The 23,891-nt window shown below is 51.5% G+C and overlaps 1 protein-coding gene across 7 annotated transcripts in view; it reads left to right on the top strand.

Moving 5' to 3' along the window:
* The window catches only part of NFASC (neurofascin), a 54,224-nt gene that overhangs the window by 7,048 nt on the left and 23,285 nt on the right, over positions 1–23,891 (top strand). For 2 of the 7 annotated variants that reach the window (XM_010008299.1, XM_010008295.1), the window contains exons 7-21: positions 7,029–7,140; positions 7,865–8,049; positions 8,469–8,600; positions 8,919–9,062; positions 9,437–9,548; positions 9,642–9,808; positions 10,386–10,533; positions 11,157–11,281; positions 12,165–12,200; positions 12,936–13,037; positions 13,127–13,324; positions 14,292–14,362; positions 15,142–15,364; positions 20,890–21,012; positions 21,612–21,789. In XM_010008299.1, coding sequence (XP_010006601.1) covers positions 7,029–7,140; positions 7,865–8,049; positions 8,469–8,600; positions 8,919–9,062; positions 9,437–9,548; positions 9,642–9,808; positions 10,386–10,533; positions 11,157–11,281; positions 12,165–12,200; positions 12,936–13,037; positions 13,127–13,324; positions 14,292–14,362; positions 15,142–15,364; positions 20,890–21,012; positions 21,612–21,789 — 2,056 coding nt within the window. Of the gene's footprint in view, positions 1–2,578; positions 2,630–7,028; positions 7,141–7,864; positions 8,050–8,468; positions 8,601–8,918; positions 9,063–9,436; positions 9,549–9,641; positions 9,809–10,385; positions 10,534–11,156; positions 11,282–12,164; positions 12,201–12,935; positions 13,038–13,126; positions 13,325–14,291; positions 14,363–15,141; positions 15,365–17,254; positions 17,371–18,585; positions 18,791–20,889; positions 21,013–21,611; positions 21,790–23,719; positions 23,740–23,891 lie in introns of all 7 variants that reach the window. The other 5 variants (XM_010008297.1, XM_010008294.1, XM_010008298.1 and 2 more) reach the window with 5 other exon arrangements.

Genomic DNA, 23,891 nt, shown 5'->3' with positions numbered 1-23,891 from the left:
TCCCTAGTTTCAGAAGCTGGAGGCTGCCAGGGTTTGCTGCAGGCTCAGGTTTGCTGGGAGCCCCACGAGGGGACCCAGAGGGTGTCAGCCTTGCACAGCAGTTCCCTGCTGGCCAGGAGCTGCTCTGAGCTCCAGGGCTCTGGGACACCCTGGCAGGAGGGCTTGAGCCTTTGGGCTCTGAGTGTGTCCTGGTGGGACCTGCTCAGAGATCACAGGTTCAGCCTGGTGAAAAGCACCATCCTGGGGGACAGGAGGGCCACCTGTGTGGCTCTGCCCAGGGGTGGGAAGAGCCTTTCCATGGGCAGGCCCAGGCACCAGCAGTTTCTTCTCCAGAAACGAGGCTGCTTGAAGGAAGGCAAGTTCCTGATGCCAATGCAGTTGATGCCAGCTGGCAGTGGGGATGTGGAGCTTTTGAATTGATGCAGGTCCTGCAGAGCTTGGGCTCTCTTACTGGGGGGGTGTGTGCAGAGCACCAGCACAATAAGCAACTGACACAGAAATGGCCTCTAAAGTCCCAATCATCACCCAATCTCCCATTCCCAGTAAGGTCCCACTGGGAGGAGGGGTAGGGTGTGTGGCAGATGCAAGGCTGTGGTTTGGGGAGCAGGCTCTTGGCCAAAGCAGGCATGAGGCACTCCTGAATCCCAGCCTTAGCAGCTTAATTTGATCTTGCAGCAGCTTAAATTAGAAGTAATGCTGTTAAAGTGACCTGAAAGTGATGTGAGCAGCAGACAGGCCCTGAGGGGTTTGCACTTTTATTGTAGCAGCTCCTTCCCCTGGGAATGAAGAAGCAGCAATAGAAATACTATGAACAGGCTCTTGGCCACTGGTGAGGACTTTGTGGAGGTCATTTGTTCTGAGCAGGGTTTGTCTGGTTACAGAGCTGGCCAAACAATGCCAAGGTTTACCTGCTAGGGAAGGACCGAGTCCTAAGTTAGTGGGAGCTGGAGAAATTCTGGCAAAGCAGGATCTGGGGTCAGCTGGGCCTCCAAAGGCTCCAGCCTGACATTTGTGTCAAGCTCTGGGAAAAACGTGGAATGAATCTTGGGAGGTTTCTGTGCAGGCAGATACCAGCTCCCCCTCCTGCTGCCCTCAGATGCCACCACAGCGTTTTGCTCCCAGACTGTGTGGAATTGGCTTCCAATTATACTGGACCCTCTCTTTCCTTTGGAAGCATCTGCTGTGTTATCAGATGCAAATGCCACCCCCTGAGCTCCCCAGGGACCCGGAGGATTAAAGAACTGAGGCTTTAATTTCTCATCTGTGATGATACAGAAACTCCTTTACACTTGGAGTGTTCCGAGGAGATGAGCTTGGGTTTGTCTCAAGCTGTTCAATCATCTCAGCCCTGAGCTGGGAGCACTGGGGTATTTAAAAAATAAAAGTTCAGCAGCTGCTGAGAAGTCGTTGTGTGGGATTGGAAATGCAAAAGCTTGAGGCAGCAACAGACCTGTGCCTTCCCCTGCTGAGTGTTCCTCTGGGCTTCCCAGGTTCAGGTACCTCTTGGGCATCTGCTGGGCTCTCTCAAGCCCCAGCACAGAGCCCCAGAGTGTGGCTGATAACTTCAGGCTCAGGGCAACTACTACCCAGTAGCCAGCACAGCCTCCCCCATCTCCTGTGGGGCAGATGAGATGGTCACCCAGTTGGTATTTTTGCATGGAACAAAACCTACTTTTGGGGAGACCTTATTACCACGTTCCAGTCCTTCAAGGGTGGCTCCCCAGAAGATGGAGACTCCCTGTTTACAGGGACACATGCAAAAGACAAGGGGTCATGGGCACAAGTTGCTCCTGGGGAGATTCTGATTGAACACAAGAGGTACATTTTTCCACATGAGGACAGTCAACATTGGAATAGTCTCCCAAGGGAAGTGGTGGATTCCCCCACATTGGGCAGTTTGAAGTCTCAGCTGGACAGGGTGCTGAGCCCCATCACATCACCTAGAGAGGTTGGACCAAGTGATCCTTGAGGTCCCTTCCAACCTGGCCTTCTAGGATTCCATTCTTCCATAATTCTACCTTGTAATTAAAAGGGGTTTCACAGCAGACTGTGCTTTTAGAGCCTTATTATTATTATTATTTTTATTTGTCCACCTTCACCATGCCTTTCTGCATCATGACTCTGCTGCTGAGCTGTGTCCAGCCTGTGCTTTATGCTGGGAAAAATGCAGCAGGAACACGTTTCCCTCATAGAATCAGAACCCCCTCAGTTAAAAAACTGAAAGGAAAAAGCCATTTTCTTCTCCAAACCAGCCATTATTTTTCTTTCAAAGATACCAAGGTCTTTATACGGAAAAGAAAAACACTTCAAGGAATTGTTTATGATACAATTTTCATCCATTTATGTGTCTTCTCACCTTGTAGGAGGAAAACAACCCCCTTTTCCTCTCCCTTGTGGCTGCGTTCTGTTGTTTGCCCTGGAAGGCAGCTGCTCTCAGAGTGCTTTTGTGCCCCTGCTGTTGCTTCTCACATTGCTCTTGTGTTTCAGGCAGTTATTTTGTTTTCTGTCCCCTGTCCCCCCCTCCCCCCCTCCTTGCTTTGTGGCACTCGGGACTCTCACAGTCTTTTGTTTATTGCAGAGAAGCCCCATAACGAAACGTCTTTACGAAATCACACTGACATGTACAGTGGTGAGTCAATCCTGGCTTCTGGAGACCTTCACCATCTAACCCCTCTTCTGCCTAACCCGACTCACTCCCCCCCATGCTCACAGCATCCCCTGTGCCCCCCGTGTCACCCCTAATTCCTGGGTTATCACCTCCACTTTGCACCACTGGGTGCAGCCAAAGGGCCAAGCAGTGACCAAATCCCCTCCCAGTTGTCACGATTGGATGTTCTGGAGCTTTAAGCTGATTAACTGGTTGTGCTCAGCTGGAGAGGCCTTTGGATTGATGAGGCTGGCTGAGCAAGCCCAGCTTGCTTCCTTGCCAGAGAGGTGGCTTGTCCTCAGGAAAGGCTCTTGATTTAAGGATAAAACCCCCTGGCCCCCTTCCCTCTGGCTGCAGGAGGAGCATCTTGTGTTTGTGGCTGAGCAAGGGAGGGACTGGGAGACAATGACAGGAAAAAGAAGGAAAAGGAGTATTTGGGTTTCTCTGAAACTGGGGCTTTTTGTCTCTTTGTGGTGAGGCTGTGGATGTGTCAGTGCTTTCACGAGGCTCTTGCCCTTTGTCTGGGCAGGCAGATCAGCTGCAGAGCCTGTGGGAGCTGGGAGAACCCATCCCAGACTCATCAGTTCTGCTCCAGACACATCCCCCTGGAAGTGTCAGGGGATGGTGCAGGCAGAGCTGGGCAGCAGCCAAGGGCTGGAGGGGAGATGGTGCTGGCTCTGGGTGATGCTGAGAGCTCAGGCACCACCAGGGCTGCCACAGACCCCCCTGGATCTGCTTGTCCTCAGGAACTGGGCAGGCTTTGCTTTCTGCCCCTCTTGCTGCTTACAGAGAGCAGGATGGGGGCAGCCCTGGCCATGCCCTACAGCCCAACCTCACTCAGCTTCCCACCCACATGTGCCAGAGGGCACGTTTTCTTCTTCCAGAGGGACTTTTGGGGACAAGGAGTGCTTTTTTTTTTGCGAGCTAAGAACAGAGAGGGTTAGAGCAGGGCAAGAGGTGGATGTGCCAGGTTTGGTGACCCCAGCAGGCAGCCTGGGCAGCCTGTCCCCACCAAGGGAACTGGGGTGTTGGCATCTCAGCAGCAGCCATGGGTGGGAGGTTTGAGGATGCTGGAGACCTGGGGAGAGCTCAGCAGAAGAACCAGCCTTGGAGAAAGCACTGGTGGCAGCAAATGGGCTGGGGAGGGGTGTAGCCTGAAAAACTTTGTGGAAATGTCTGTGAAGGGGGATTGTGGCAAAATGAGCTTCAATGGGAAGAGCAGGAACTCAATGGCATGAAATCGTGGCTCAGTGAGGGGTGGGTGGGGGGAGATGCCCCCCCAAAGGCACGTGGGGCCAGGGAGCAAGGAGAAGTCCTCTGGCAAGGTCTCCTGTAAATGTATCTTCCACCTCAGCAGCATAAATAATGTTTGCATTTCAGAGAAATGCATTTTCAGAGAAATTTCAGGCTGGCTGAGCACAGCCCTTGCTGGTCCAGGAGGGAAGGTCACTGTGGTGGTCATGGGCTTCTTGATCTCCCCTCTTTGTTCAGAGATGCTTGGTATTCACTGGGTTAGGAAAAGAAGTGATTTTCTGCACTGTCTCAGATTTCTGTCCATAGCTGCATGGGATGAACTGCCTGATACATGGAATATTTGAGCTATTTGCACTAAACATCCCCCTGGAACACCTGATCCAGTGGATTCAAACCACCCAGTCACGTCCTGTTGCAAACCTGAGCTCCAACCCTGCAATTTCTTCATGAACTGGTGAAACAATTCTCACCCTTAGCCCATTTTTCTTCTTGCAACCCCTGCGTTTCTCCCTGGAATGACCTGTCCAGCTGGACTGGCCTCTGGAGCTGCAGCAAAGCAGGGAGGCTTAGGGATGGGGTGTGGGAAGAGGGACATCAGTGTCCCGAGTGGTTTAGGTCTTTGGGAGGTTTGGGGCTCTCAGACCCTGTCCCTTTGGGTGCTGGTCCCTGCAGTGCAGGCTCAGCACCAGAACCTGCTGACACAGGGCTCTGCAGAGCCTGCAGGGAAGCAGGATGGGGTGGGATTTCCTTGCTGTAAAGCTGAACTTTCTAAGCAAACTGCCTGCAATGATTAGGGACAACGATCTAAAAGGATTCATTGCATGTTTTTATTAGCAGAAGTTTCTCACCTTTTTAAAAAATAGAAATTAAGGTCTGTTTTGTTCTTTTTTCCTTTTTTAAAAATGTATTTACTTTATTTTTTTCCCCTTTTCTGACCTTGGCAAACCTGCTGGATGGTTCAAAGCTGGCTGGCTGTGCAGGAGGCAAACAGATGGGATGTGTCTGGATCTGCATATTCCTATGATCTCCTCTAAGTAGTCATGCAAACTGATGTACAATTTTGAGATGCCATCAGGTCAGGACTGTGGGGAGGGACAACTTGGCTGCTCCAGGGTGAGAAGCTGCAGTTTCTGGGATATCCTGTTCAGAGCTGAACGGGGCCAATTCCACAGAGACAGGATCAAGAGCAGCAATAGATTAGAAGCAGAGTCTATTTTTGAGCAGAAATAAATCGCAGTAGGATTTATTTTTCCAGCTCTGTTCCATCCAGACAGATGAGGGAGCCTGACACCTTTCAGCTGTAGCTGCTGCAAGTTCAGAGCTGGAGTGGTACCTCTGCCTCAGAGAATTTCTGGATCCTCCCTGTGATAAACAGCAAAACTTTTATTAGTTGTGCTGTACTACAGCAAAAAGCTTATTGCTGTTAGGTTGATTAAACAAGTGGATTGGGTACTAATTTATCTCCCTGATTTTTCACTTTCATCATTAATATGTGGCTTGTAAAATTGGGCTTGCTTGGCTGCTCTTCTGGTTTTGTCCTCAGCTCCTGAGCAAATGGGCTCACAGGGGGAGTGAAGTGTCCTAACAGGCTGTTGGCTAATAAAAGCCAATATTGACTTAGAAAATAATATCCCACTGTACTAATTACATGAGAAGAGGAGTTTGGCTGTGGGAGCTGTTGATAAATGCTGAGTTCAGATCCAGTTCAGATCGCAGGGCCCTGCCATGGGCTGGTGTTTTTAGCCAAGGAAAAGGTCCTCTCCAGAAGCAGGTGAGCAAAGAGTGACACATGCCTGCCCAGAGAGCTGTCCCTTCAGGGTAAGGTTAAGATTTGCCTGTCCTGGTAATCTATTAATCAAATAATTGACTAACGGGCTGAGGAGGAGCTGCTGGGGGGGACTGGGACGCGTGTGTGGCCACGATCCAGGATGTGGAGCCATTTCCAAGGCACATTTTAACTCCTGGTGGTGTTTTTTTTCTGCCCCTGGAAGCCTGGTCCTGAGCCTTCCCTAAGGCAGACTGGTGGGAACTCCCTAAGCTGCCCCATTCCTCTCTCCCCTGCTTTTTCCCAGCCCTTCTCCACCTCCAGAGCTTCCCAAATAGACATGGGCATCTCCAAAATCCCTGGGCACGTAGGGCTGCCTCCTGCTTGGTGAGCAAACAAAGCCTTGGGGGCAGCAGGAGAGGGCTTGTTCTACACCCCAGGATCCTGCTCTGGCCCCAGGGTGGGCTCCCCCCATGGATCACTTTGGTATTTGTAGTGACCCTGGGCCATTCTGTCCCCTTTCCTAATCTCATAACCTTTGTCTCTGCTACTGCTGCTCTCAAGCCCATCTCATCCTGGTTTGTCCTCACTGATCTAAGTCTGGTTTAATAATTCCACTTATTAATGGAATTTATTCCATCCATAATTCTTATTCCCTACAAAGAGACCTTTGCTGTGTGTAGAGTTGTCTTGTGTCTTCCTCTGGTTTTCTCCAGCTAAACTTTCCTGTCCAGTCCTGAAATGGGTCATTTTGGTTGTCAAGTTGTTCCTTTCCAAAGGACACTGTCCTTCCAGGCCCTGCAGCTCCCAGGAAGGCTGGGAAACCTCTTTGGTGCTGCTAGAGCCCCAGACAGCACCAGGATCCTCCCCATTTCAGGGACCTCTGTGGCAAAGCAGCTCCAAATAATCCCTTCCTGTGTCCATTTGTTCTTTCTGTCCTTCATGACACGTTCTGTCCATCAGTATTTCCAAGTCTCATCTGATTTCATCCCATTTCTTTGTGCCAGAGGCAGGGGTGGGCAGGAAAGGTGCTGTCCCAGACAGAGCTGATGGTGTGGGGCTTTTTCTCTGCATCTCAGCTCCCTCTGCCCATCCCCTCCTGCTTCTTTACCTCCTTCCCAAGCATCCCCTTTCTACTTTTTTTTTTTTTTTTTTTAACTTTAAAATTGCCTCGAGTCCTTCTCTACTTTCCAGGTACATTTCTGGGTGAGTTCAGTATCCCAGGCTTGGCTGGGAACCCAACAGCATCCCCCAAAAACCACCGTGTGTGCCCTCCTCTCTGCTGCAGCACAGGAGACTTCCAAAGCACTTTGTTTAGTTGGTTTGTTTGTTTGTTTGTTTCTTCTCTCCTGCTGATTTCAGCCCGAGGGATTCCAGAAACCACTCCCAGCTTCATGTATCCCTATGGGACCTCCAGCAGCCAGATGGTGCTCAGAGGGGTGGACCTCCTGCTGGAGTGCATTGCTTCAGGAGTGTATGTACCTGCTTCCCAGCTGGTGGAGGTGGGAGAGGGGGGGTCCCTGGTGGGATGGCCTGGGACCACAGTGCTGCATCACCAGTGGAGATACCCTTTTTGTGGGTTGGTAAAGAGCTTTAAGTTCATCAAGTCCAACTGTTAACCCAGCACTGCTGAGGTCACCATGTCCCTCAGCACCACATCTACATGGCTTTTAGATCCTTCCAGGAATGGTGCCTCCACCATTGCCCTGGGCAGCCTGGGCCAGGGACTGACAAGGGATCATGCCCTTCCTTTAGCTGCTGTTAACAATATTCTCATAACCTGCTTGAAGGATAAAAGCATGGAAGGAACAGCAGAGCTGAGCTTTGAGCACTGCTCAGAGAAGTGGGTGTCTTAAGATACTTGTTGTCCAAGGGTGATTCATCACTGATTTATCCCTATGCTGATTTGAAACATTTCCTGGGTGCTCCTCACGGTGCTGTATGAACTGGAGGTGAGGACATTTGTGGTCCATGTGGTGCATCCCCAGGCACAAGGCATGAGATGGACCCTGCCCCTGAGCAACTCTTCATGCTCCAAGGTCCTGGTTCAGGGGCTGTGGTAGGAAGGAGGGTGACCCAGCAGTGGGATCAGTCCTTCCCCTGGCTGTGAGCAGTTCCCAGGGCAGGATTAGCAACTGGTTTCTGCAGAATTTCCCTTCTTGTCTTGCAAAAACATTTATCTTCACCCCTCTCCTTAGACCAGCACCAGACATCATGTGGTACAAGAAAGGAGGAGAGCTCCCAGCAGGCAAAACCAAGCTGGAAAACTTTAACAAGGCCCTTCGGATCTCCAATGTTTCGGAGGAAGACTCCGGGGAGTATTTCTGCCTGGCGTCCAACAAGATGGGCAGCATCCGCCACACGATCTCGGTGAGAGTGAAGGGTACGTCACCTTTACCTTGCCATCTCTCTTACCTTCACACCCGGGAGCTGAGGAAGGGATGGGGAGGGATGGGAAACGTGGGAAGGGATGGGAAATGTGGGAAGGGACACTCTCATCTGGTGAAGGAGAGAGCAGGGCTTGTCTCTGGGCTGTATCCAGCCACACTTGCTTCTTGTCCAAAGTGACCTAAAAGCAGTGTGAGATGTGACCTCAGCTGGTGTCACTCAGCAGAGTGACTGGGAGAAATGGTGGTGGTTTTGGGAGGCCAAAGAGGGGGAGGGAGGACTCTCCACCCTCACTGCACCCACTCGAGAGGAGGGTGTTTTCACGTCCGAGTTCAGTGGTGTGAAGGCAGGGAGGGGATTTTGGAAGAGGTTGTGCTGCTGCATTGTTAACGGGTGCATTGGTGCATTTTCAAGCTGCTCCATACTGGCTGGATGAGCCCCAAAACCTCATCCTGGCCCCTGGTGAGGACGGCAGGCTGGTGTGTCGGGCCAACGGGAACCCCAAGCCTGCCATACAGTGGCTGGTGAACGGCGAGCCCATAGAAGGTGAGCAAAGGGTAACCTGCACCTCTTTTGCAAAAAAAGACCTGGCCAAGGGTCTCGTGGTTGATGGTGAGAGCCAGAGCTGCTGTCAGGGTGCCAGGCACCCCACGGAGCAGCGTGCGTGGGCTCCAGCATGGCAGCACATCAACCACCTGCTTGTCTGAGACGGGGCCAGTTGAGCCGTGTCTGTGTAGGCTGAGGAGGTCACGTACCAGCGCCTGGTTTTGTCTGGGCTGAGGCAGAAAGAAGCACAATGATGCTGAGAGCCCTGTGAAATATAAAATGCAAAATGTCGTTGAAAGAGTGCTCTCTGTGTTGAAGCTTCTCCCCCCAACCCAAGCCGAGAGGTGGCTGGAGACACCATCGTGTTCCGGGACACCCAGATCGGCAGCAGCGCCGTGTACCAGTGCAACGCGTCCAACGAGCACGGCTACCTCCTGGCCAATGCCTTTGTCAGTGTCCTGGGTGAGTGCCTGGGGAAGCTGACCCCCCCATCCTCAGCTTTGACCCGGACGAGGTCCCTGTTTGCTTTCCTCTGTGCTCTTAGCTGCCCTGAGGCTAAAGCACAAAGGTAGTTGAGCAGGCTCAGGAGCAGAAGTCCCTTGCCATGGACCTGCAAAGGCTGAGCAAGTCCTGTTGGTGCCAGCAAGGCTGGAAAGGGGAAATGAGAGGGAATGGAGAAGCTCTGCTGAGCCTTGAAAGTGCCAACAGGGAAGAGACAACACAAGGGAGGGTGGATGGAAAGACTGGAAAGGGAGCAGCACTGTGTGAACTGGTTTTCTTTCTCAATGGCTGATTTGTGATTCCAAAACCTCAGTGGTGATGGTTGCTCTTTGCAGATGTGCCCCCCCGGATTCTGGCCCCCCGCAATCAGCTCATCAAGGTGATTCAAAATAACAGGACCCGACTCGACTGCCCCTTCTTTGGCTCACCCATCCCCACCCTGAGATGGTAAGAGCTGCAGCACCTCCCCTGCCAATCCCGAGGGGTGGGGAGGTTTCCTGCTCCCTCTTCCCTTACAGTGACACTTTGTGGTGTTGTGAGGTTTAAGAACGGCCAGGGGAACACACTGGATGGAGGAAACTACAAGGCACATGAGAATGGGAGCTTGGAGATGGACATGGCTCGGAAGGAGGACCAGGGCATCTACACTTGTGTTGCCACCAACATCCTGGGTAAAGCAGAGGCCCAGGTTCGCCTGGAGGTCAAAGGTAGGAGCACCAAGAGCTCCAGTTCAAAACAGTCTCTTGAATCTTTTGCAACTTGCAGCAGAAATAACTTCTGCTAAGGGCGGGTTGGTTGTGTGCTCCAGTGGCCTGTCAGCAGGACAGGCTCTATGGAGTTTGGAGCTGGGATCCAGAAATGGGCAGAGATTCCCTTTTAATGTTGAAAAATCCCAAATCTGTGGAGACACTGAAGCTGCAGAAGGGCTTGGTGTGGGTGCTGAGCTGTGAGATGCCATCAGCACTGCAACAGGAAACACGATCGGGATTAACTGATGGCAATAAAACATTTTCTAAATCAAGTTTCTACTGGGGCTTTTTCAGTTCAGCAGAACTGGTTGCTGACTCAGAGAACCAGGCGTTTTTTAGAGGGTCAGCATGAATTAATGGCTTGTTAAATTAATTTATTTGCAAGCATTTGTATCAGAGAGAGCTCCTTACAGCAAGCTCGGCAAAGACTTGACGTGCACGCTTGTCTTTTCCAAGCTAACACCACTCTTCATTGAGCTCCTGAGCCAAGAATCAGAAGTTTGGGGCCTAACCCTTTCTTTCTGACCTTGTGCAGACCCAACCAGGATAGTGAGAGGACCAGAAGATCAGGTGGTGAAGAGGGGCTCCATGCCTCGCCTCCACTGCCGTGTGAGGCACGACCCGACGCTGAAGCTCACGGTGACCTGGCTGAAGGATGAGGCTCCCCTGTACCTTGGGAACAGGTCAGTCTTCAACAGCCTTGTGGGTTTCTCTCCCCAGATTGTTGGACAATTGTGCAGAACGTTTCAGGAGTCACCAGGGGCAGATAAACACCAAGTTCCCATCTAGGCAACATTTGCTGTTCTTGATACTTTTATTACTTTCACCTTCCGACAGACGCTGCTTAGCAGTTAAAATGGACTTATCAGCAAATCCTGACTTTGACTATAGGTTTTATTTACAGATATTTTAGGACATCTTGATAAAATGGTTGAGTTAATAACAAGCTGCTTCAAAATTACTGTTCATCTGCTGTGAGTGGTACAGCTGTAATTTCCTTCCCCAAGCTGACTCACGGAGTTGAGATCTGATCACGGGACACCAGCCAGTCTGAGGTCAGACTGTTTTCCTAAAAGTGTGATTATTCCAGATATAAATCAGAGCACATTTGCTGATTCCTTAGGAAATGAGGTTTCCAAGAATAACTCAACACATCCTCAGCTGATAAAAATCTCCAGACCAGAGATGTGCTCCCATTCTGTGTGGGCTTTTAAGGTGTCATTTTATCGGAGAACAGTTAGACTTCAACCCTGCTGCCTAATGTGCTTAGGCACAGTTGTGTGATTATCCTTTTCATCCCTTTAAGGATGAAGAAAGAAGATGATGGCCTGACAATATTTGGTGTGGCTGAAAAGGACCAAGGGGATTACACCTGCGTGGCCAGCACGGAACTGGACAAGGACTCAGCCAAGGCGTATCTCACCGTGCTGGGTAAAGCTGTCCTCCCAGCCTGCTGCTGCAGAGCTGGTGGCTTTATTTTTAATACAGCAGGCTGACTTCAAGGTCAGTCTGAAAGGGTGATCTGTGATCACGGATCCATCCTCTGGAGCAGAGATGCTCCGGGAGGTGCTGGCAGAGGGTTTGTTCCCGTGGCTGCGGGACTCAGCAAGGACGCGCTGCCTCATCTCAGGCTCTGACAATGGCCTTGAATTTGAGTCAAAGGGAACTTCATGTGAGACCAAAAAGAAAAGAGGAGCTAAAAATATGCAAAGGCGGATGTTGAAGGTCTCTGAGAATTGCCCTGAATTTGCTAGTGAATTTAACTGGATGTCAGGCTGAGGAGCAGCCCCAGGGTGAGGGAGGCACTGCTGGCCTTGCAGGTCCCCTCTTCAATCTGGGGAGGGACAAATCTAAGCCCTTTCCCCATCTCACAGTGAGATCTCCTCACAAAACACAGGTTTATCACTTGGCCACCTCAGGTCTTGCCAACATGGTGCATTCCTGGCAGTGCCCCAACCTGCCGGCACCACTGGTACGGACCCACCGTGCCCTACAGCAGTCAGAGCAACTGGTTCCCATATCCCTAATAATTTGACTGGCCTTGATTTATTTCCCTTCCTTTCCTCCTAATAGCTCATTAACTCCAGAGCAGGCTGATGTTTCCCCTTTGCTGGGTACTAGAAGTCTGAACAGAGGTGTGCAGAGCCTGCCCGGGGGGCTCTGGGGAAGGACACACTGGGCTCCCCAGGCAGGATGGGATCCTTCTGAATTCTGTAACTGTGTGTGTAACTTTTGCGTTTGCCAGGTGCTCCTTTGGCCACCCAAGCTTAATGACTAAACTAACACGGTTAACAACCAATATCTTACCTTGCAGCTGTCCCTGCTAACCGTTTGAGAGACTTACCAAAAGGTAATGATCACTAATTCCTTTGGTTTGTTTGATTTTGTAAATTGATTTGGTTTTGCCTTGCCAATAACACCAAGGGAAACTCTAGAGGTAGCGGTTGAAAAAGCTGGGAGCTGATGCTTCCAAGTCCTGTCCAAGTCCTTGGAAACCCATCCAGATGGCCAGGGGTGGAAAGGTCTTGTGCCACATCATTTCACAGCCCACAGTGCCAGGTCTTGGGTGAAAGAATCACCTTACCCACACCTGGAAATGGTGAGCTTAGAAAAAAATCACTTTGAACACCTTGAGCTTTACCTGGAAAGAGGTTATTACAGTTACTGTCATTGCATGAACTGGTTTGGTGTGACCTTGTGGGTTGTGACCAGACAAAGAAACCAGAATTACGCCCAGAGTGTTTCTAACAAGTCTGTTTTCATTGAGGTTTTGTGTCCTTTCTGTTCTCTTTGCATTTACTTTTCTGGAGAGCTGCCTGTAGGTTGTTGTGGGATCATATTCCCACCCCCCTGCTAAGCCCCTTTGTCGTGCTTCCACCACCAGATCCCAGCAGTGGCACTGGGGGCAGGTGGGGTCTCGGGGCACTGTCCATGAACCCTGGTCCACCAAGAGCTGCAGGACGTGCCACAGAGCACGTGTCTCCCCACTGATCTGGACTCAGAGCTTCCCCTCCTGGGAGAAGCAACGGGAAGTGGGACTCCCAGGGACAATCCCAGCCTAATGTTGGGATCCCTTGGCCAACAGAACGACCTGACAGGCCCCGTGACTTGGAGCTGTCGGACCTGGCCGAGAGGAGTGTGCGGCTGACGTGGATCCCTGGGGACGACAACAACAGCCCCATCACAGGTCAGACCCTGCACCCCCAGCCCCGTTTCCCTCCTTTCCCCTGCCAGCTGAGCCTGTGACCCCATCTCTCCACCCTCTCTCATCCCCAGACTACATCGTGCAGTTTGAGGAGGACAGGTTCCAGCCTGGCATGTGGCACAACCACTCCAGGTACCCCGGGAACGTCAACTCGGCCGTCCTGAGCCTCTCTCCTTATGTCAACTACCAGTTCCGGGTGATTGCAGTGAACGACGTGGGCAGCAGCCTGCCCAGTGTGCCCTCTGAGCGGTACCAGACCAACGGGGCACGTGAGTACCCTCCACCCAGTCCCTCTTGCCATGGCGACCTGTTTGGAGCATCTGGCCACGGCTCTCCGTGCAGGCTCTTCCCTTGCTGTGCATGATCACAGCTCCTGTAGCAGAAACAGCTGGACAGAGGTGAGGGAACGAGCTGTTCCCTGCATCTCCTGGGCTGTTATTTTATATATCCCACCCTCAAGCCCATCACTGATGTTCTGCAGAGCAGCAAAGCTCCAGTGGAAGGATTTATACAAAGGTCACTCCAGCAGAACCCGTTGAAGGAAAGTCCACCTTACAGAGAAGCTTTCTAAAGAAAGTCTGTCAGCCTTTCTGACCACAGGAAGTTCAGAAGTCTCTTGGAAAATGAGACTCAAATGTAAAGTGGCCACCAGCAAAAGGCATTTTGTTCCAAAATTGCTAATTCACTGTCTGCTGCTAGAGCTGGCCAGGAGCCCAGGTTGATGCAGGAGTAAAGTGCACCCCAGACCATGACCTAGACTCAGGTCTTCAGTCTGTGTGCCCAGTGCTTTGTGCCTTGGAGGACACTTGGGTAAACTCACCAGGAATTCACAAGCAGCTTCGTAGTTGTGCTGCATTTCTTAATTGACCCATTGCAGAGAAATCCCTGCAATATCTGCTGGCATCTAGTGTTGGCTTTTGACATTGCTCTTCCTGTTCCAGGTCTCAAGTGTCGGACTTGGCTCCTGGGGTTGCTGCACAAGGGCTGCTTGGCAAAGATTTAGGACATTTGGGGGAGAAAAAAAGAAAGAGGCTCCTAAATAAATGGCCTGGTTTTCAGAAGTGCTGGGAGCCTTACGTTCCATTAACCTGAATGGGAACTTCTGGAAAAATCAGGCCATTAACTTCTGTCTTGGAAGTATTTTTGGCTTGCACAGTCAAGGGGTTTTAACCACTCACTTTTTCAGCATTATAAACTGCTTTTGCTGTTGTTGTTGTTTTGCAATGTGAATTTCAGGTCCTGAAATTAACCCGACAGGAGTTCAAGGTGCAGGGACTCAAAAAAACAACATGGAGATAACCTGGACGGTGAGTTCCTGGAGGCTTGGTGGCCACTCAGCATCTTATGGTTATAGATGTGCAGGCATAGAGAACTCAGACTCTAACAGTGTGTGATAGAATAAACTTAGTGATCATAAAGAAAATTAAAAGCAGAAGATGCATCTATGGGAGAGGCCACTGTTAGTGCCTAGAAGAGCCCAGGTTGCCCAGGGAAGCTGTGGCTGCCCCATCCCTGGCAGTGTTGAACGGCAGGTTGGATGGGGCTTGGAGCAACCTGGGCTGGTGGGAGGTGTCCCTGCCCATGCAGGGGGTTGGAGCCAGATGATCTCTAAGGTCCTTTCCAACCCAAACCAGCCTGGGATTCTATGAAGAAGGTTTGTGATAAAACCCAGTAATTTGCAATGATGTAAGGGAAATGAAGATGCTGGGTCCCAGGCACAGGCTGGAGAGGGTGCTCAGTCTGACTCCTTCAGCAGTACACAGGGCTCAGGGACCAGCTCTTGCTTTATCTCATGGACCAGCAGGTGTCAGCCACAAGTAAGCCATGATCTGCAAGGAGCCTAGAAACTGCAGTGCGAGTGTGGACAGGAATATAAGGATATGGTTCTTGGTCCTGCCTTGGGTCTGGAGGGCAAGAACTGGGTATGTCTCCCTCTGGGGACAAAAGGATTGACCTCCTTGGAGATTTGCTGATGGAACAAGAAGGAAATACCAGCTGCTGAGCAGAACTTTTTGGAGCTCTGTGGCAGAGAAAACACAGCTGCTCCTTCTCCTTCTCACTGATTTTTTTCCCTATTTTTTTGAAGCCTCTGAATGCAACTCAAGCTTATGGGCCCAACCTCAGGTACATCGTGAGGTGGAGGCGAAGGGACCCCCGTGGGAGCTGGTACAATGAGACAGTGAAGGCCCCAAGGCACGTGGTGTGGAACACCCCCATCTACGTCCCCTACGAGATCAAAGTGCAGGCAGAGAATGACTTTGGGAGGGCACCAGAGCCCGAAACCTACATCGGTTACTCAGGGGAAGATTGTGAGTATTTGCTCAGCCAGGGATTGTGTTTGAGAAGGGCAGGATCCCACCCAGATCAAGCAGTGCTATGAGCACTGTGCTTGGGTGTGTTCGTAGCACTGCTTGATTTGGCACAAGAATCCAGTTCCAGGCCCTGGAAGAAAGAGGCTTGACCATTAGATTCTGCTCTGGGCTCTGCATGGCCCGAGTCACTTCACTTCTGCCAGAGCCAGGGAGCACTGGGTGTGGAAGACACTAAGATTTCATTTAAGATAATCTCTGGCTCTATCCCAATAAACCACATGAAATTTTTTTGTCCCTGACATCTTCAGAGCACCGAGTTCCTCAGGTGAGAGGTGCTACAAATGGCTGAAAGGGCCTCAATTCATCCTGGACTGGATTCTTGTGCCTCTCTGATAAGGCTCCCAGTTTGGGTCCCTGTTTGCAACACACCATTGGCTCAGCTTCTCTTTAAAACTCTCCTGGTCATGCAGGACTTGGTTAACTCTCTTTTCACCTTCTTTCTGGGCTACTGGTATCACCCTCTGCTCCTGTAGCATCAAGCCTCTGACCTACAATTATCCTCCCCTGTTGGGATAATGTGCTTTGCTGCCAACAGCTTCATTTTGAAAGAAATCTAGAGGAGCTCCTCAGGTTGCAGCATCAGTGGAGGAACCTGGCTGTGCTGCCTTGGGATTGCTGAGCAGAGAGGTGGGTGAGCAGGCACCCAGCCATGGCTCCAGGCTTGAAGACAAGGGGACACAAACAGCCCACAGTCATTTCAGGAAAAGCTGCAATCTTGGTGCTGAGATAGAAAACACAATGTCCTCCAGCTGGGTGTCTTCTCCCAGGGAAGGAAGATGGGCAGAAAAGGTGGGAGTGAGGTAAAGAGCTGAGCCTGGGAAGCAAATCTGGACCAGGCTGTTACTGGAAAAGCACCCACCTGCACCATCGTCTCTGCACTACCTGGCTCTGCAGCACCAGGAGCTGTTTGCCAGGTTTAGTCTTAAAATTTGTGCCATCATGTTGAGGTTTGGGAGGATGTGACCAGGCCTGCAGATGTGGGCTTCACGTGGAGGGAAACCAAGGAGACCAATGTCCCCATATCACACCCCAGGCACAAGTGTCTCTGCCTGTGTCCCAAGGGGTGGCACAAGGTAAAAATAACCCCAAACCAACCAACCAAACGAGTCCCTGCCCTGTCTGAATTGCTTCACAAATACCTGCAGATTTCTCCATACAAGCAGGTGACCTTTAAAGAGGAGGTAAAAAACCCAACAGCAGGTTCTGGCCAAACTGAGATTATGGGATGTGGAAAGAACACGTGGTTTTGTAAATCCTGGGTCTGCCCAGGCAGGTGCAGCAGGAGGGGCTGGAAGTGCCACCTGCTCTTGGAGCTGGGGGGAGCCAGAGCCCTTCCTCACTGCTGGCATCAGCTCTTGCAGCATCGTGCAGGGAGTTCTGCTCTTCACTGGGTTGTGAAGAGCCAGCCCGTGCTGGCTGAGTGAAAGATGGGAATTTTCCCCCCCTTTCCTGTAGATGTAATGCTTGGAAAGCAAGCTTTTTAAACATGCAGGGGAGGGAGACAGAGGTAAGTGATGATTTGCTGTGTGTTTGGGTTCTGCTCACCCCCAACAAGAGCACCCAGAGGTGGCTGTTGCTCCTGTTTTGTTACCAAGCTGGGAAATTCCCAGAAACTGAATTCAAGGAGGGAGAAAAAGAGAGGATCATCCCCATGGAAGTGCTGCCAGGGTGCAGATGCTTCCCCAGCAGCCCCCAGAGCTGTGATGGGAGAACCACGGTGAGGGTGAGGGGGGCAGGAGGGGCTCTCTGTCCGTCCATCTGTCTGACTGACCCCCTGGGTCCCACTGGGTCCCTAATGCACACTCTGCTTTGTCCCCAAACGCTCAGATCCCAAGGCTGCGCCCACGGATGTTAGGATCAGAGTTTTAAACAGCACTGCCATTGCTCTGACCTGGACCCGAGTGCACCTGGACACCATCCAGGGACAGCTCAAGGAGTACAGAGTGAGCAAAGCCACATCTCTTCTGCACTGACTATTAATCCAGCTAATTTCCTCACGGGCCTGGGCAGCCCCAGGGATGGAGCTGCCTGTGATGGGGATGACAGAAAAGTCTCCTCTTGCCATTGGGACCCTTGTCCCATGGCTGGGTGCAGACCTCAGGGGCTGAGTGCTCAGCTGGGGAGCAGCACAAGAGACTAAGGGTCTTGGTCTGCTCTTTGGGGTGCCCAGATGGGGCTGGGGACATCTCCTGATGTTCCCACAGGGCTGGGTGCTGGGCTGGCCCTTCCCATGCCTGGCTGCAGGATCTGGGGTGCTCAGACAGAGCTGCCTCCCTGAGAGGGACTTGAGGTGCTGCTGCCCATGCAGGAAGGTGTCTCCTGTCTCTAGAGCTGCCCAGCACATCGGGCTGGCTCTGGGGGGAATGATCTCAGATAGATACAAACAGGTTTTTGTGTCATCCCCAAAGTACCTACCTCATCTTTTAATGAACACCAACCCCTGCAAAGCCTAAACCCAGTGGTTTGCACTAACTGGAACTAAGGACAGCTTGGATCCTCATGTTTGGGGGTTTATTTCCTTTTCATTGTTGAATATTTACTGCTTAGGTAAAATGCAGAGGACAGACCCTGTTCAAAACAAGGCAAAGTCTGGCCAAAGCCCCTTCTATCAGAGTTTTAGGTGTTACCAAAAGCTCGTCCTTCAAACAGTTGCAGCTTTTCAAATCCAACAATCCCTGGGGGCATAAAGTTTGATATTTTTTTCTGTGTCTGCTCCATCATTCTGGTCTGAATGAATCTTATTTCTGCATGAAATAAGATTTACAGCTGGGGCTTTGAATGGGAGACTTTCCAGACTCAGACTTTCCTTTGTGCCTGGACCTGTCCCACCTTCCCTTGTCCACGGGGACGGGACTAATCCCGGTAGGAAGGGAGAGTCACTTGATGCCAAAACCAGCTCTTTGTAGTCTGAGCTTAGCTGGTTTTGCTCTGTGACCTTCAGTAAGCACTTAACCCCATGCTCAGCCTCTTCCTTGGGTAACACAACTGACCTGTCTCACTTGGGTGGGTGGGAAACGTGGAGCTTCATTTAATGGCTCTAAAAAGCGTTTGCAGCGAGAGCTGCTCTTGGAAAGGCAACGTTGTGCTATGCTTTGTTAATGAAAAACCAACTGCACTTAAACAGGATAAGCTTCACTTGCCATGCATGTTTCTTGAAGGCCTATTTCTGGAGAGACAGTAGTTTGCTGAAGAACCTGTGGGTCTCCAAAAAACGGCAGTATGTGAGTTTTCCTGGAGACCGAAACCGGGGCATAGTGTCCCGGCTGTTTCCTTACAGCAACTACAAGCTTGAAATGGTTGTAACCAACGGGAGAGGAGATGGGCCACGCAGTGAAGTGAAGGAGTTCCCCACCCCAGAAGGAGGTATGTGCCAGGATCCATCCCTTGTGCTGGGAGAGATTGGGGTGGTTCAGCTCTGAGGAGCAGAGCAAGACCTGTGTGAAGGGACAGTTAGTGTCAGGGAGATGGAGTTAGGCTTTTCTGAGTGATGACCAGTGACAGGACAAGGGGTAATGGGTGCAAATTGGAGCATAGGAAGTTCCATGGGAATCTCAGGAAGAACTTCTTTGCTGTGAGAGTGACAGAGCACTGGAACAGGCTGCCCAGAGAGGCTGTGGAGTCTCCTTCTCTGGAGACATTCCAACCCCCCTGGCCACGTTCCTGTGTGATGTGCTCTGGGTGCCCCTGCTCTGGCAGGGGGGGTTGGACTGGGTGATCTTTCCAGGTCCCTTCCAACCCCTGGGGTTCTGTGATTCTATGACAGTTCTTAGCTGGGCAGCATCGCTGTCTTGGTCACCACAGGGCAGGTGACATCTCTGCAGCCAACTCCTTCAGGGGCTTCGAACACATCACCAAGTAGCTCTGAGGCTGAAGAGGAGAAATGGTTGCAAAACCTCTTCAGAGACACAGGACCCTGCCCTTGACCTGCTGCCTGAGCTGCAGGGCTCAGGGAGGTGCAAGTGAAGGTGCCCGTCCTGCTCAGTGAAAGGCAGTAAATCCTTGCAAGACCCAAGTCCTTTTGTTCTGAAAGGATGTCCCTAATGCCCCTGCCAGGCTTTTCAGGCAAGAGCACCTCGTTCTTCTGTTGAAAGAGCTTGTGTCAGGGATGAACTTGGGAGTTTAATTTCCTTGCTGCCACAGGAGCTATTTATAGACACACCAATACCTTTTTGTTGGAGCTGCACTTTCAGGGGCTGGTAATGACTCTTCCTGGAGCACAGAAGGTTCTGGTTCAGGATGTTCCAAAAATGCAAAAGGAGAAAACAGTGAGGCTGGAAACAAATCCTTTCTCAATTACCCCAGAATATTATGGGGTCTTCCTCTTCATCCTATTGCTGCTGTACAAGGACAGCACCTCTCAGCCCTCTCTCTTCCTTAACACTTTCCTGGATGCTGACACCAGCTTCCAAGGGTTTTCAGCAGAGCAGCCATAATTAAGCTTGTTTAAAAGGAAAGGGCTCAGTTCCAGTAGGGAGGATTTACAATCAGGTCCATTTTGATTTAACTGCTTACATGTGTGCTGGAGACATGGAGCAGCTGGGGTAGCTCCATGGATCTGGGATATCTGTATGGATTTGGGGTATCTATATATGTTTGGGGTAGCTAAATTGCATACTTGGGTGGCATTGATTGAAAGAATTATAGAAGATTATACTCTTGTCATAAGTAAACTGCTGATTTGTTTTTTTCCTATACCACTAAGTGACTTGATTGACTAGATATTGACATGTAGGAGAGTTAATGATGTTCTGCAAAACTTCTGGTTAAAAAAAAAACAACAACACTAGATCACTAATCTCTCAGCTCAGAGAGTGAAGTTCTCTTCCCCAGTCAAGACACTGCAACTATTAGTAAGCCAGGAGAATAACTGAAGTCAAGAATGTAGAATGCTTTCCTTTCTTTACCAGCTTTGAATAAGCAGCCATAGAAGCAGCTGCTCCTCAGGGACCACTGGATGTGTTGCAGGTCCCTAGACATGAAATAACACAAAGATGCTTTGCAATAAGAGAAGCTGCTATAGGATTTCTCACTGTTCCACCAGATAAATAGATGAGAAGTAAATGCTGGGCTGGGTAAGGGCTGCAAACAAGACCAGCAGAGCATGTGTGGAACACACAGAAGTGGGACCTGAACTGTGTCCCAGCTCCGGGTTGTGGTTGTAGCATCATCTGTGGGTGCTGGAGGGCAGGAGGAGCTGGGGGCTGAGGGGCTGGGGCTGCATGCAGAGCTGCTCTGCTGGCTGCTCCCTGCACCCCCTCTGCTGCATCCTGGGCTGGTGCTTGGTTTCTGCCAGAGCTTCTTGGTTCTGACCTTGGGGGGGCAGGTGTGGTTTATCTGTGTGTGTATCTCTGAGTGCTGCGAGTGCACCAGTCCCCCTGCCATGTATGCACTGCTGTAAGGTATGTTATCTTGGATGTTTTCTCTTCTTTCCCTCTCCCTCCTGGTCCCTTCCTCCTCCCAAGTGCCCAGCTCCCCCAGGTATTTAAGGATCCGACAGCCAAACCTGGAAAGCATCAATCTGGAGTGGGATCACCCAGAGCACCCCAACGGAGTCCTCACAGGATACAACCTTAGATATCAAGCCTGTACGTGCCACATGTTATCTTCTTAGTGACAATAATTAAGTCATTAAATATTTCACTTGCTGCTAATTACCTCCTCACCTAGGACAGGAAGCTCTCCATGAGGAAGTGGGGCCCTCCATCACAGGATGGTGTTGGAGGGGAGTTATGGAGCAGTGCTGGGCTGGTGCAGTTAACCAGGGGGTTGTGGGTGCTCAGCAGTTCCCCAGACTCAACCACTGAAGGTCAACAAGTCTGATCCCTGATTTAGGAAGCCCTTTACTGGTGTGGGAAGCTCTTTAAGCACAGGCTAAGTAGTTTACACCCTCACTCCAACACAAGCTCCTGGCTGTGTAAAAGAGGCAGAGTGCAGAGCCCAGCACCAACAGCCTTCTCTAAGCCCCTGACACTTGTGCTGTGCCCTTCCTGGGCCACCTCTGCAGCCCCAGATGTCCCTGCTGGTGTGTCCCCCAGGCAGCAGGTCACCAGCTGCCCCAGCTGAGGTGTGTTCAGCAGCAGCTCTGAGCACGCGTGGGTCACCAGCTGCAGGGCGAGGTGACAAGGTGGCACCCCCTCTTTCCCAACCGAGGCTGAAGCCACCACGACCTGCCTTTCCTCCCCAGTTAACGGAACCAAAACGGGCCGAACCCTGGTAGAGAACTTCTCTCCCAACCAGACAAGGTTCACCCTGCAGAGGACAGACCCCATCTCGCGCTACCGCTTCTTCCTGCGCGCACGGACCCAGGTGGGAGAAGGAGAAACCTTAGTGGAGGAGTCCCCAGCCCTGCTGAATTTTTTTTTGTCTGTGCAGCAGCAACAGCTTCTGGCTTTGCTGCAGGGCTTGGGGAGGAGGGGGATGCCTCATGGATCAGCCAAAACCTGGAGCTCAGAGAGTCAGGTGGTCCACAGAGCAACCAGTATAAGCTGGTGCACATCTAGTATGTCCTGCAGAGATAGGCAGGTGGGTAGGTTAGAGAGGGAGGGATGGATGGAGGGATGGATGGATGTGTGTCCTGTGCTCTAGGGAAGCATCTTGCTGAGCCCCAAGCTACTAAAGTTCCTCAAGAGCCCCTGGAGTAGCAGAGCACCCACCTTGCTCTCCTCTTGCAAAAGGTGAAGCTCTTCTCTGCTCCTCTGCAGTTTCTATACAAGCAAAATAAGGGGCAGATGTGGGTGATTTTTACATGGCTGGAAGGGGTTGCAGCAGCTGCACCCTCTGGGCAGTGACCCCCAAGCAGGGGCTCCTGTGCCCCTTCCCTGTCACCCCATAACCAGCAGCTGACCTGACCCTCCAAAGCAAAGCCCAGACTCATAATGAGATAAAAATGCCCATTGTGGGACATTCATCAAACTAAGTGAAAGTTCAGGAGCCCTGAGGGAACTCGGGGAGACAAAAGTGGCTCTTTCCTTTCTTTAGCATTTGCTAACAGACTGATGATTTGGTTAGTGCTCTAATTTAATGGGGGGGTTTGTCTCCTTTCCTCCATCTCCCCCTCCCCAGCTAATGACTCCGAGTAGGAAAAGTAATTTCTACTGATGACCCAGTGGAAATGAAACGGTTCCTGACACCTCTTGGGTGGGCTGCAGCATCTCTGACTGATGGGGTGGGAGAGGGGGCTGCCCATGCTATGGAGGGGGGGGGGAAGAGGGAAATCAGCTAAATTACATCCTGGCAAACACGAGAGGGGACATGACATTGCTTGGAAAAGGAGCTTTGCTGAGCAAACTGTTAGAGCACAGGGACTGGACTGAAGCTGCCAGTGCTGAGAGGCAGTAGCTGGTTCATGTACGTTGGCTTTCCTGGTTTGTTCCTGTAGCAGTGACTGTTGGAGCACAGCTGAATCCCAGCCACAGCCAACTGGCTGTTGCTGGTTTGTGTCAGGAAATAGGGACAGGTATTGCCAGGGTGACAGGGTAAGGAGCCCTGTTCCCCCACCCTGAGGTCAGGGGGTGTGGATGGGGGGGTGGTACCCAAGTGCTCCCCACCTGCCCCTGCCAAAGGGACGAGCTGCTGCCACAGGGCAAAGCCTTGGCAGTGAGAGGAGTCAAGTCCCAGCCTGCAGATGCAGAAATAAGGCAGTTTGACCTCACCCCATGAGCTCCTGAGGCACAACAGGCCAGAGGGGAAAGCATGGAAGTCCCATGAACATCTCTATGTGCCCTCTTTGCTGTGAAGCTGCATGAAAGATGAGTGTGGAATTAAAAAAAAATCCAAACCAGACCAAACAAATAAACCCCAAACAACAAGGCAGATTAAGAGAATGAAACCCATCAATGTCCTCCGAGGTTGTTTTCTGCCTGCCAGGCTCATCCACCTGAGGAGCTGAGATAAAACACATCCCTGATGTTCTGCACCAACCCACCCAGGCAGGGGCAGCCCTGAGCTTGGAGTTAATGACACCAGGAAAAAAAACAACGAAGGTGAAATTCAGTGTCAAAACCAGGATTAGACATAAGTACCTGCTTAGGCACTTTGCTTAGTGGGCACCTCTGGCCCCTCTGCTGTGAGTTGGTCCCCACGGGGCCATCCCTGTGTGCTCTGCCCTGTGCCAGGGTGGGGGCTGTGGCTCCTGCACTCCCCCCTCCTTCTCTCTCTCTGGTGACTCTTTGTGCAAGTGGTCCCGAGTCTCTCGTTGGTGTGTTCTGGTTGTTTTATCTATTCCTCTGTTTTTCTCTTCCCTTTTCTTCCACGCTCTCCTCGTATTCCCCTCCCTCCCCTTGGCGCTGCCTCCGAAGCCACACCAACCCCAGGTACCGTACCGGCCGGAGGAGGTAACAGGCGTGGGGCAGGGCTCCTATGGGGCAGGGCTCCTATGGGGCAGGGCTCCTATGGGGCAGGGCTCCCCCCATGGGGCAGGGCCCCCTCCATGGGGCAGGGCTCCCCCCACTGCTCTCCCGCGCTG

The sequence above is a fragment of the Chaetura pelagica genome, unplaced genomic scaffold (assembly GCF_000747805.2).
Source record: "Chaetura pelagica isolate M959 unplaced genomic scaffold, ChaPel_1.0 scaffold152, whole genome shotgun sequence".
NCBI lineage: Eukaryota > Metazoa > Chordata > Aves > Apodiformes > Apodidae > Chaetura > Chaetura pelagica.
Note: the sequence above shows the minus strand (reverse complement) of the source record. Positions and strands in the feature narration are given on the sequence as shown.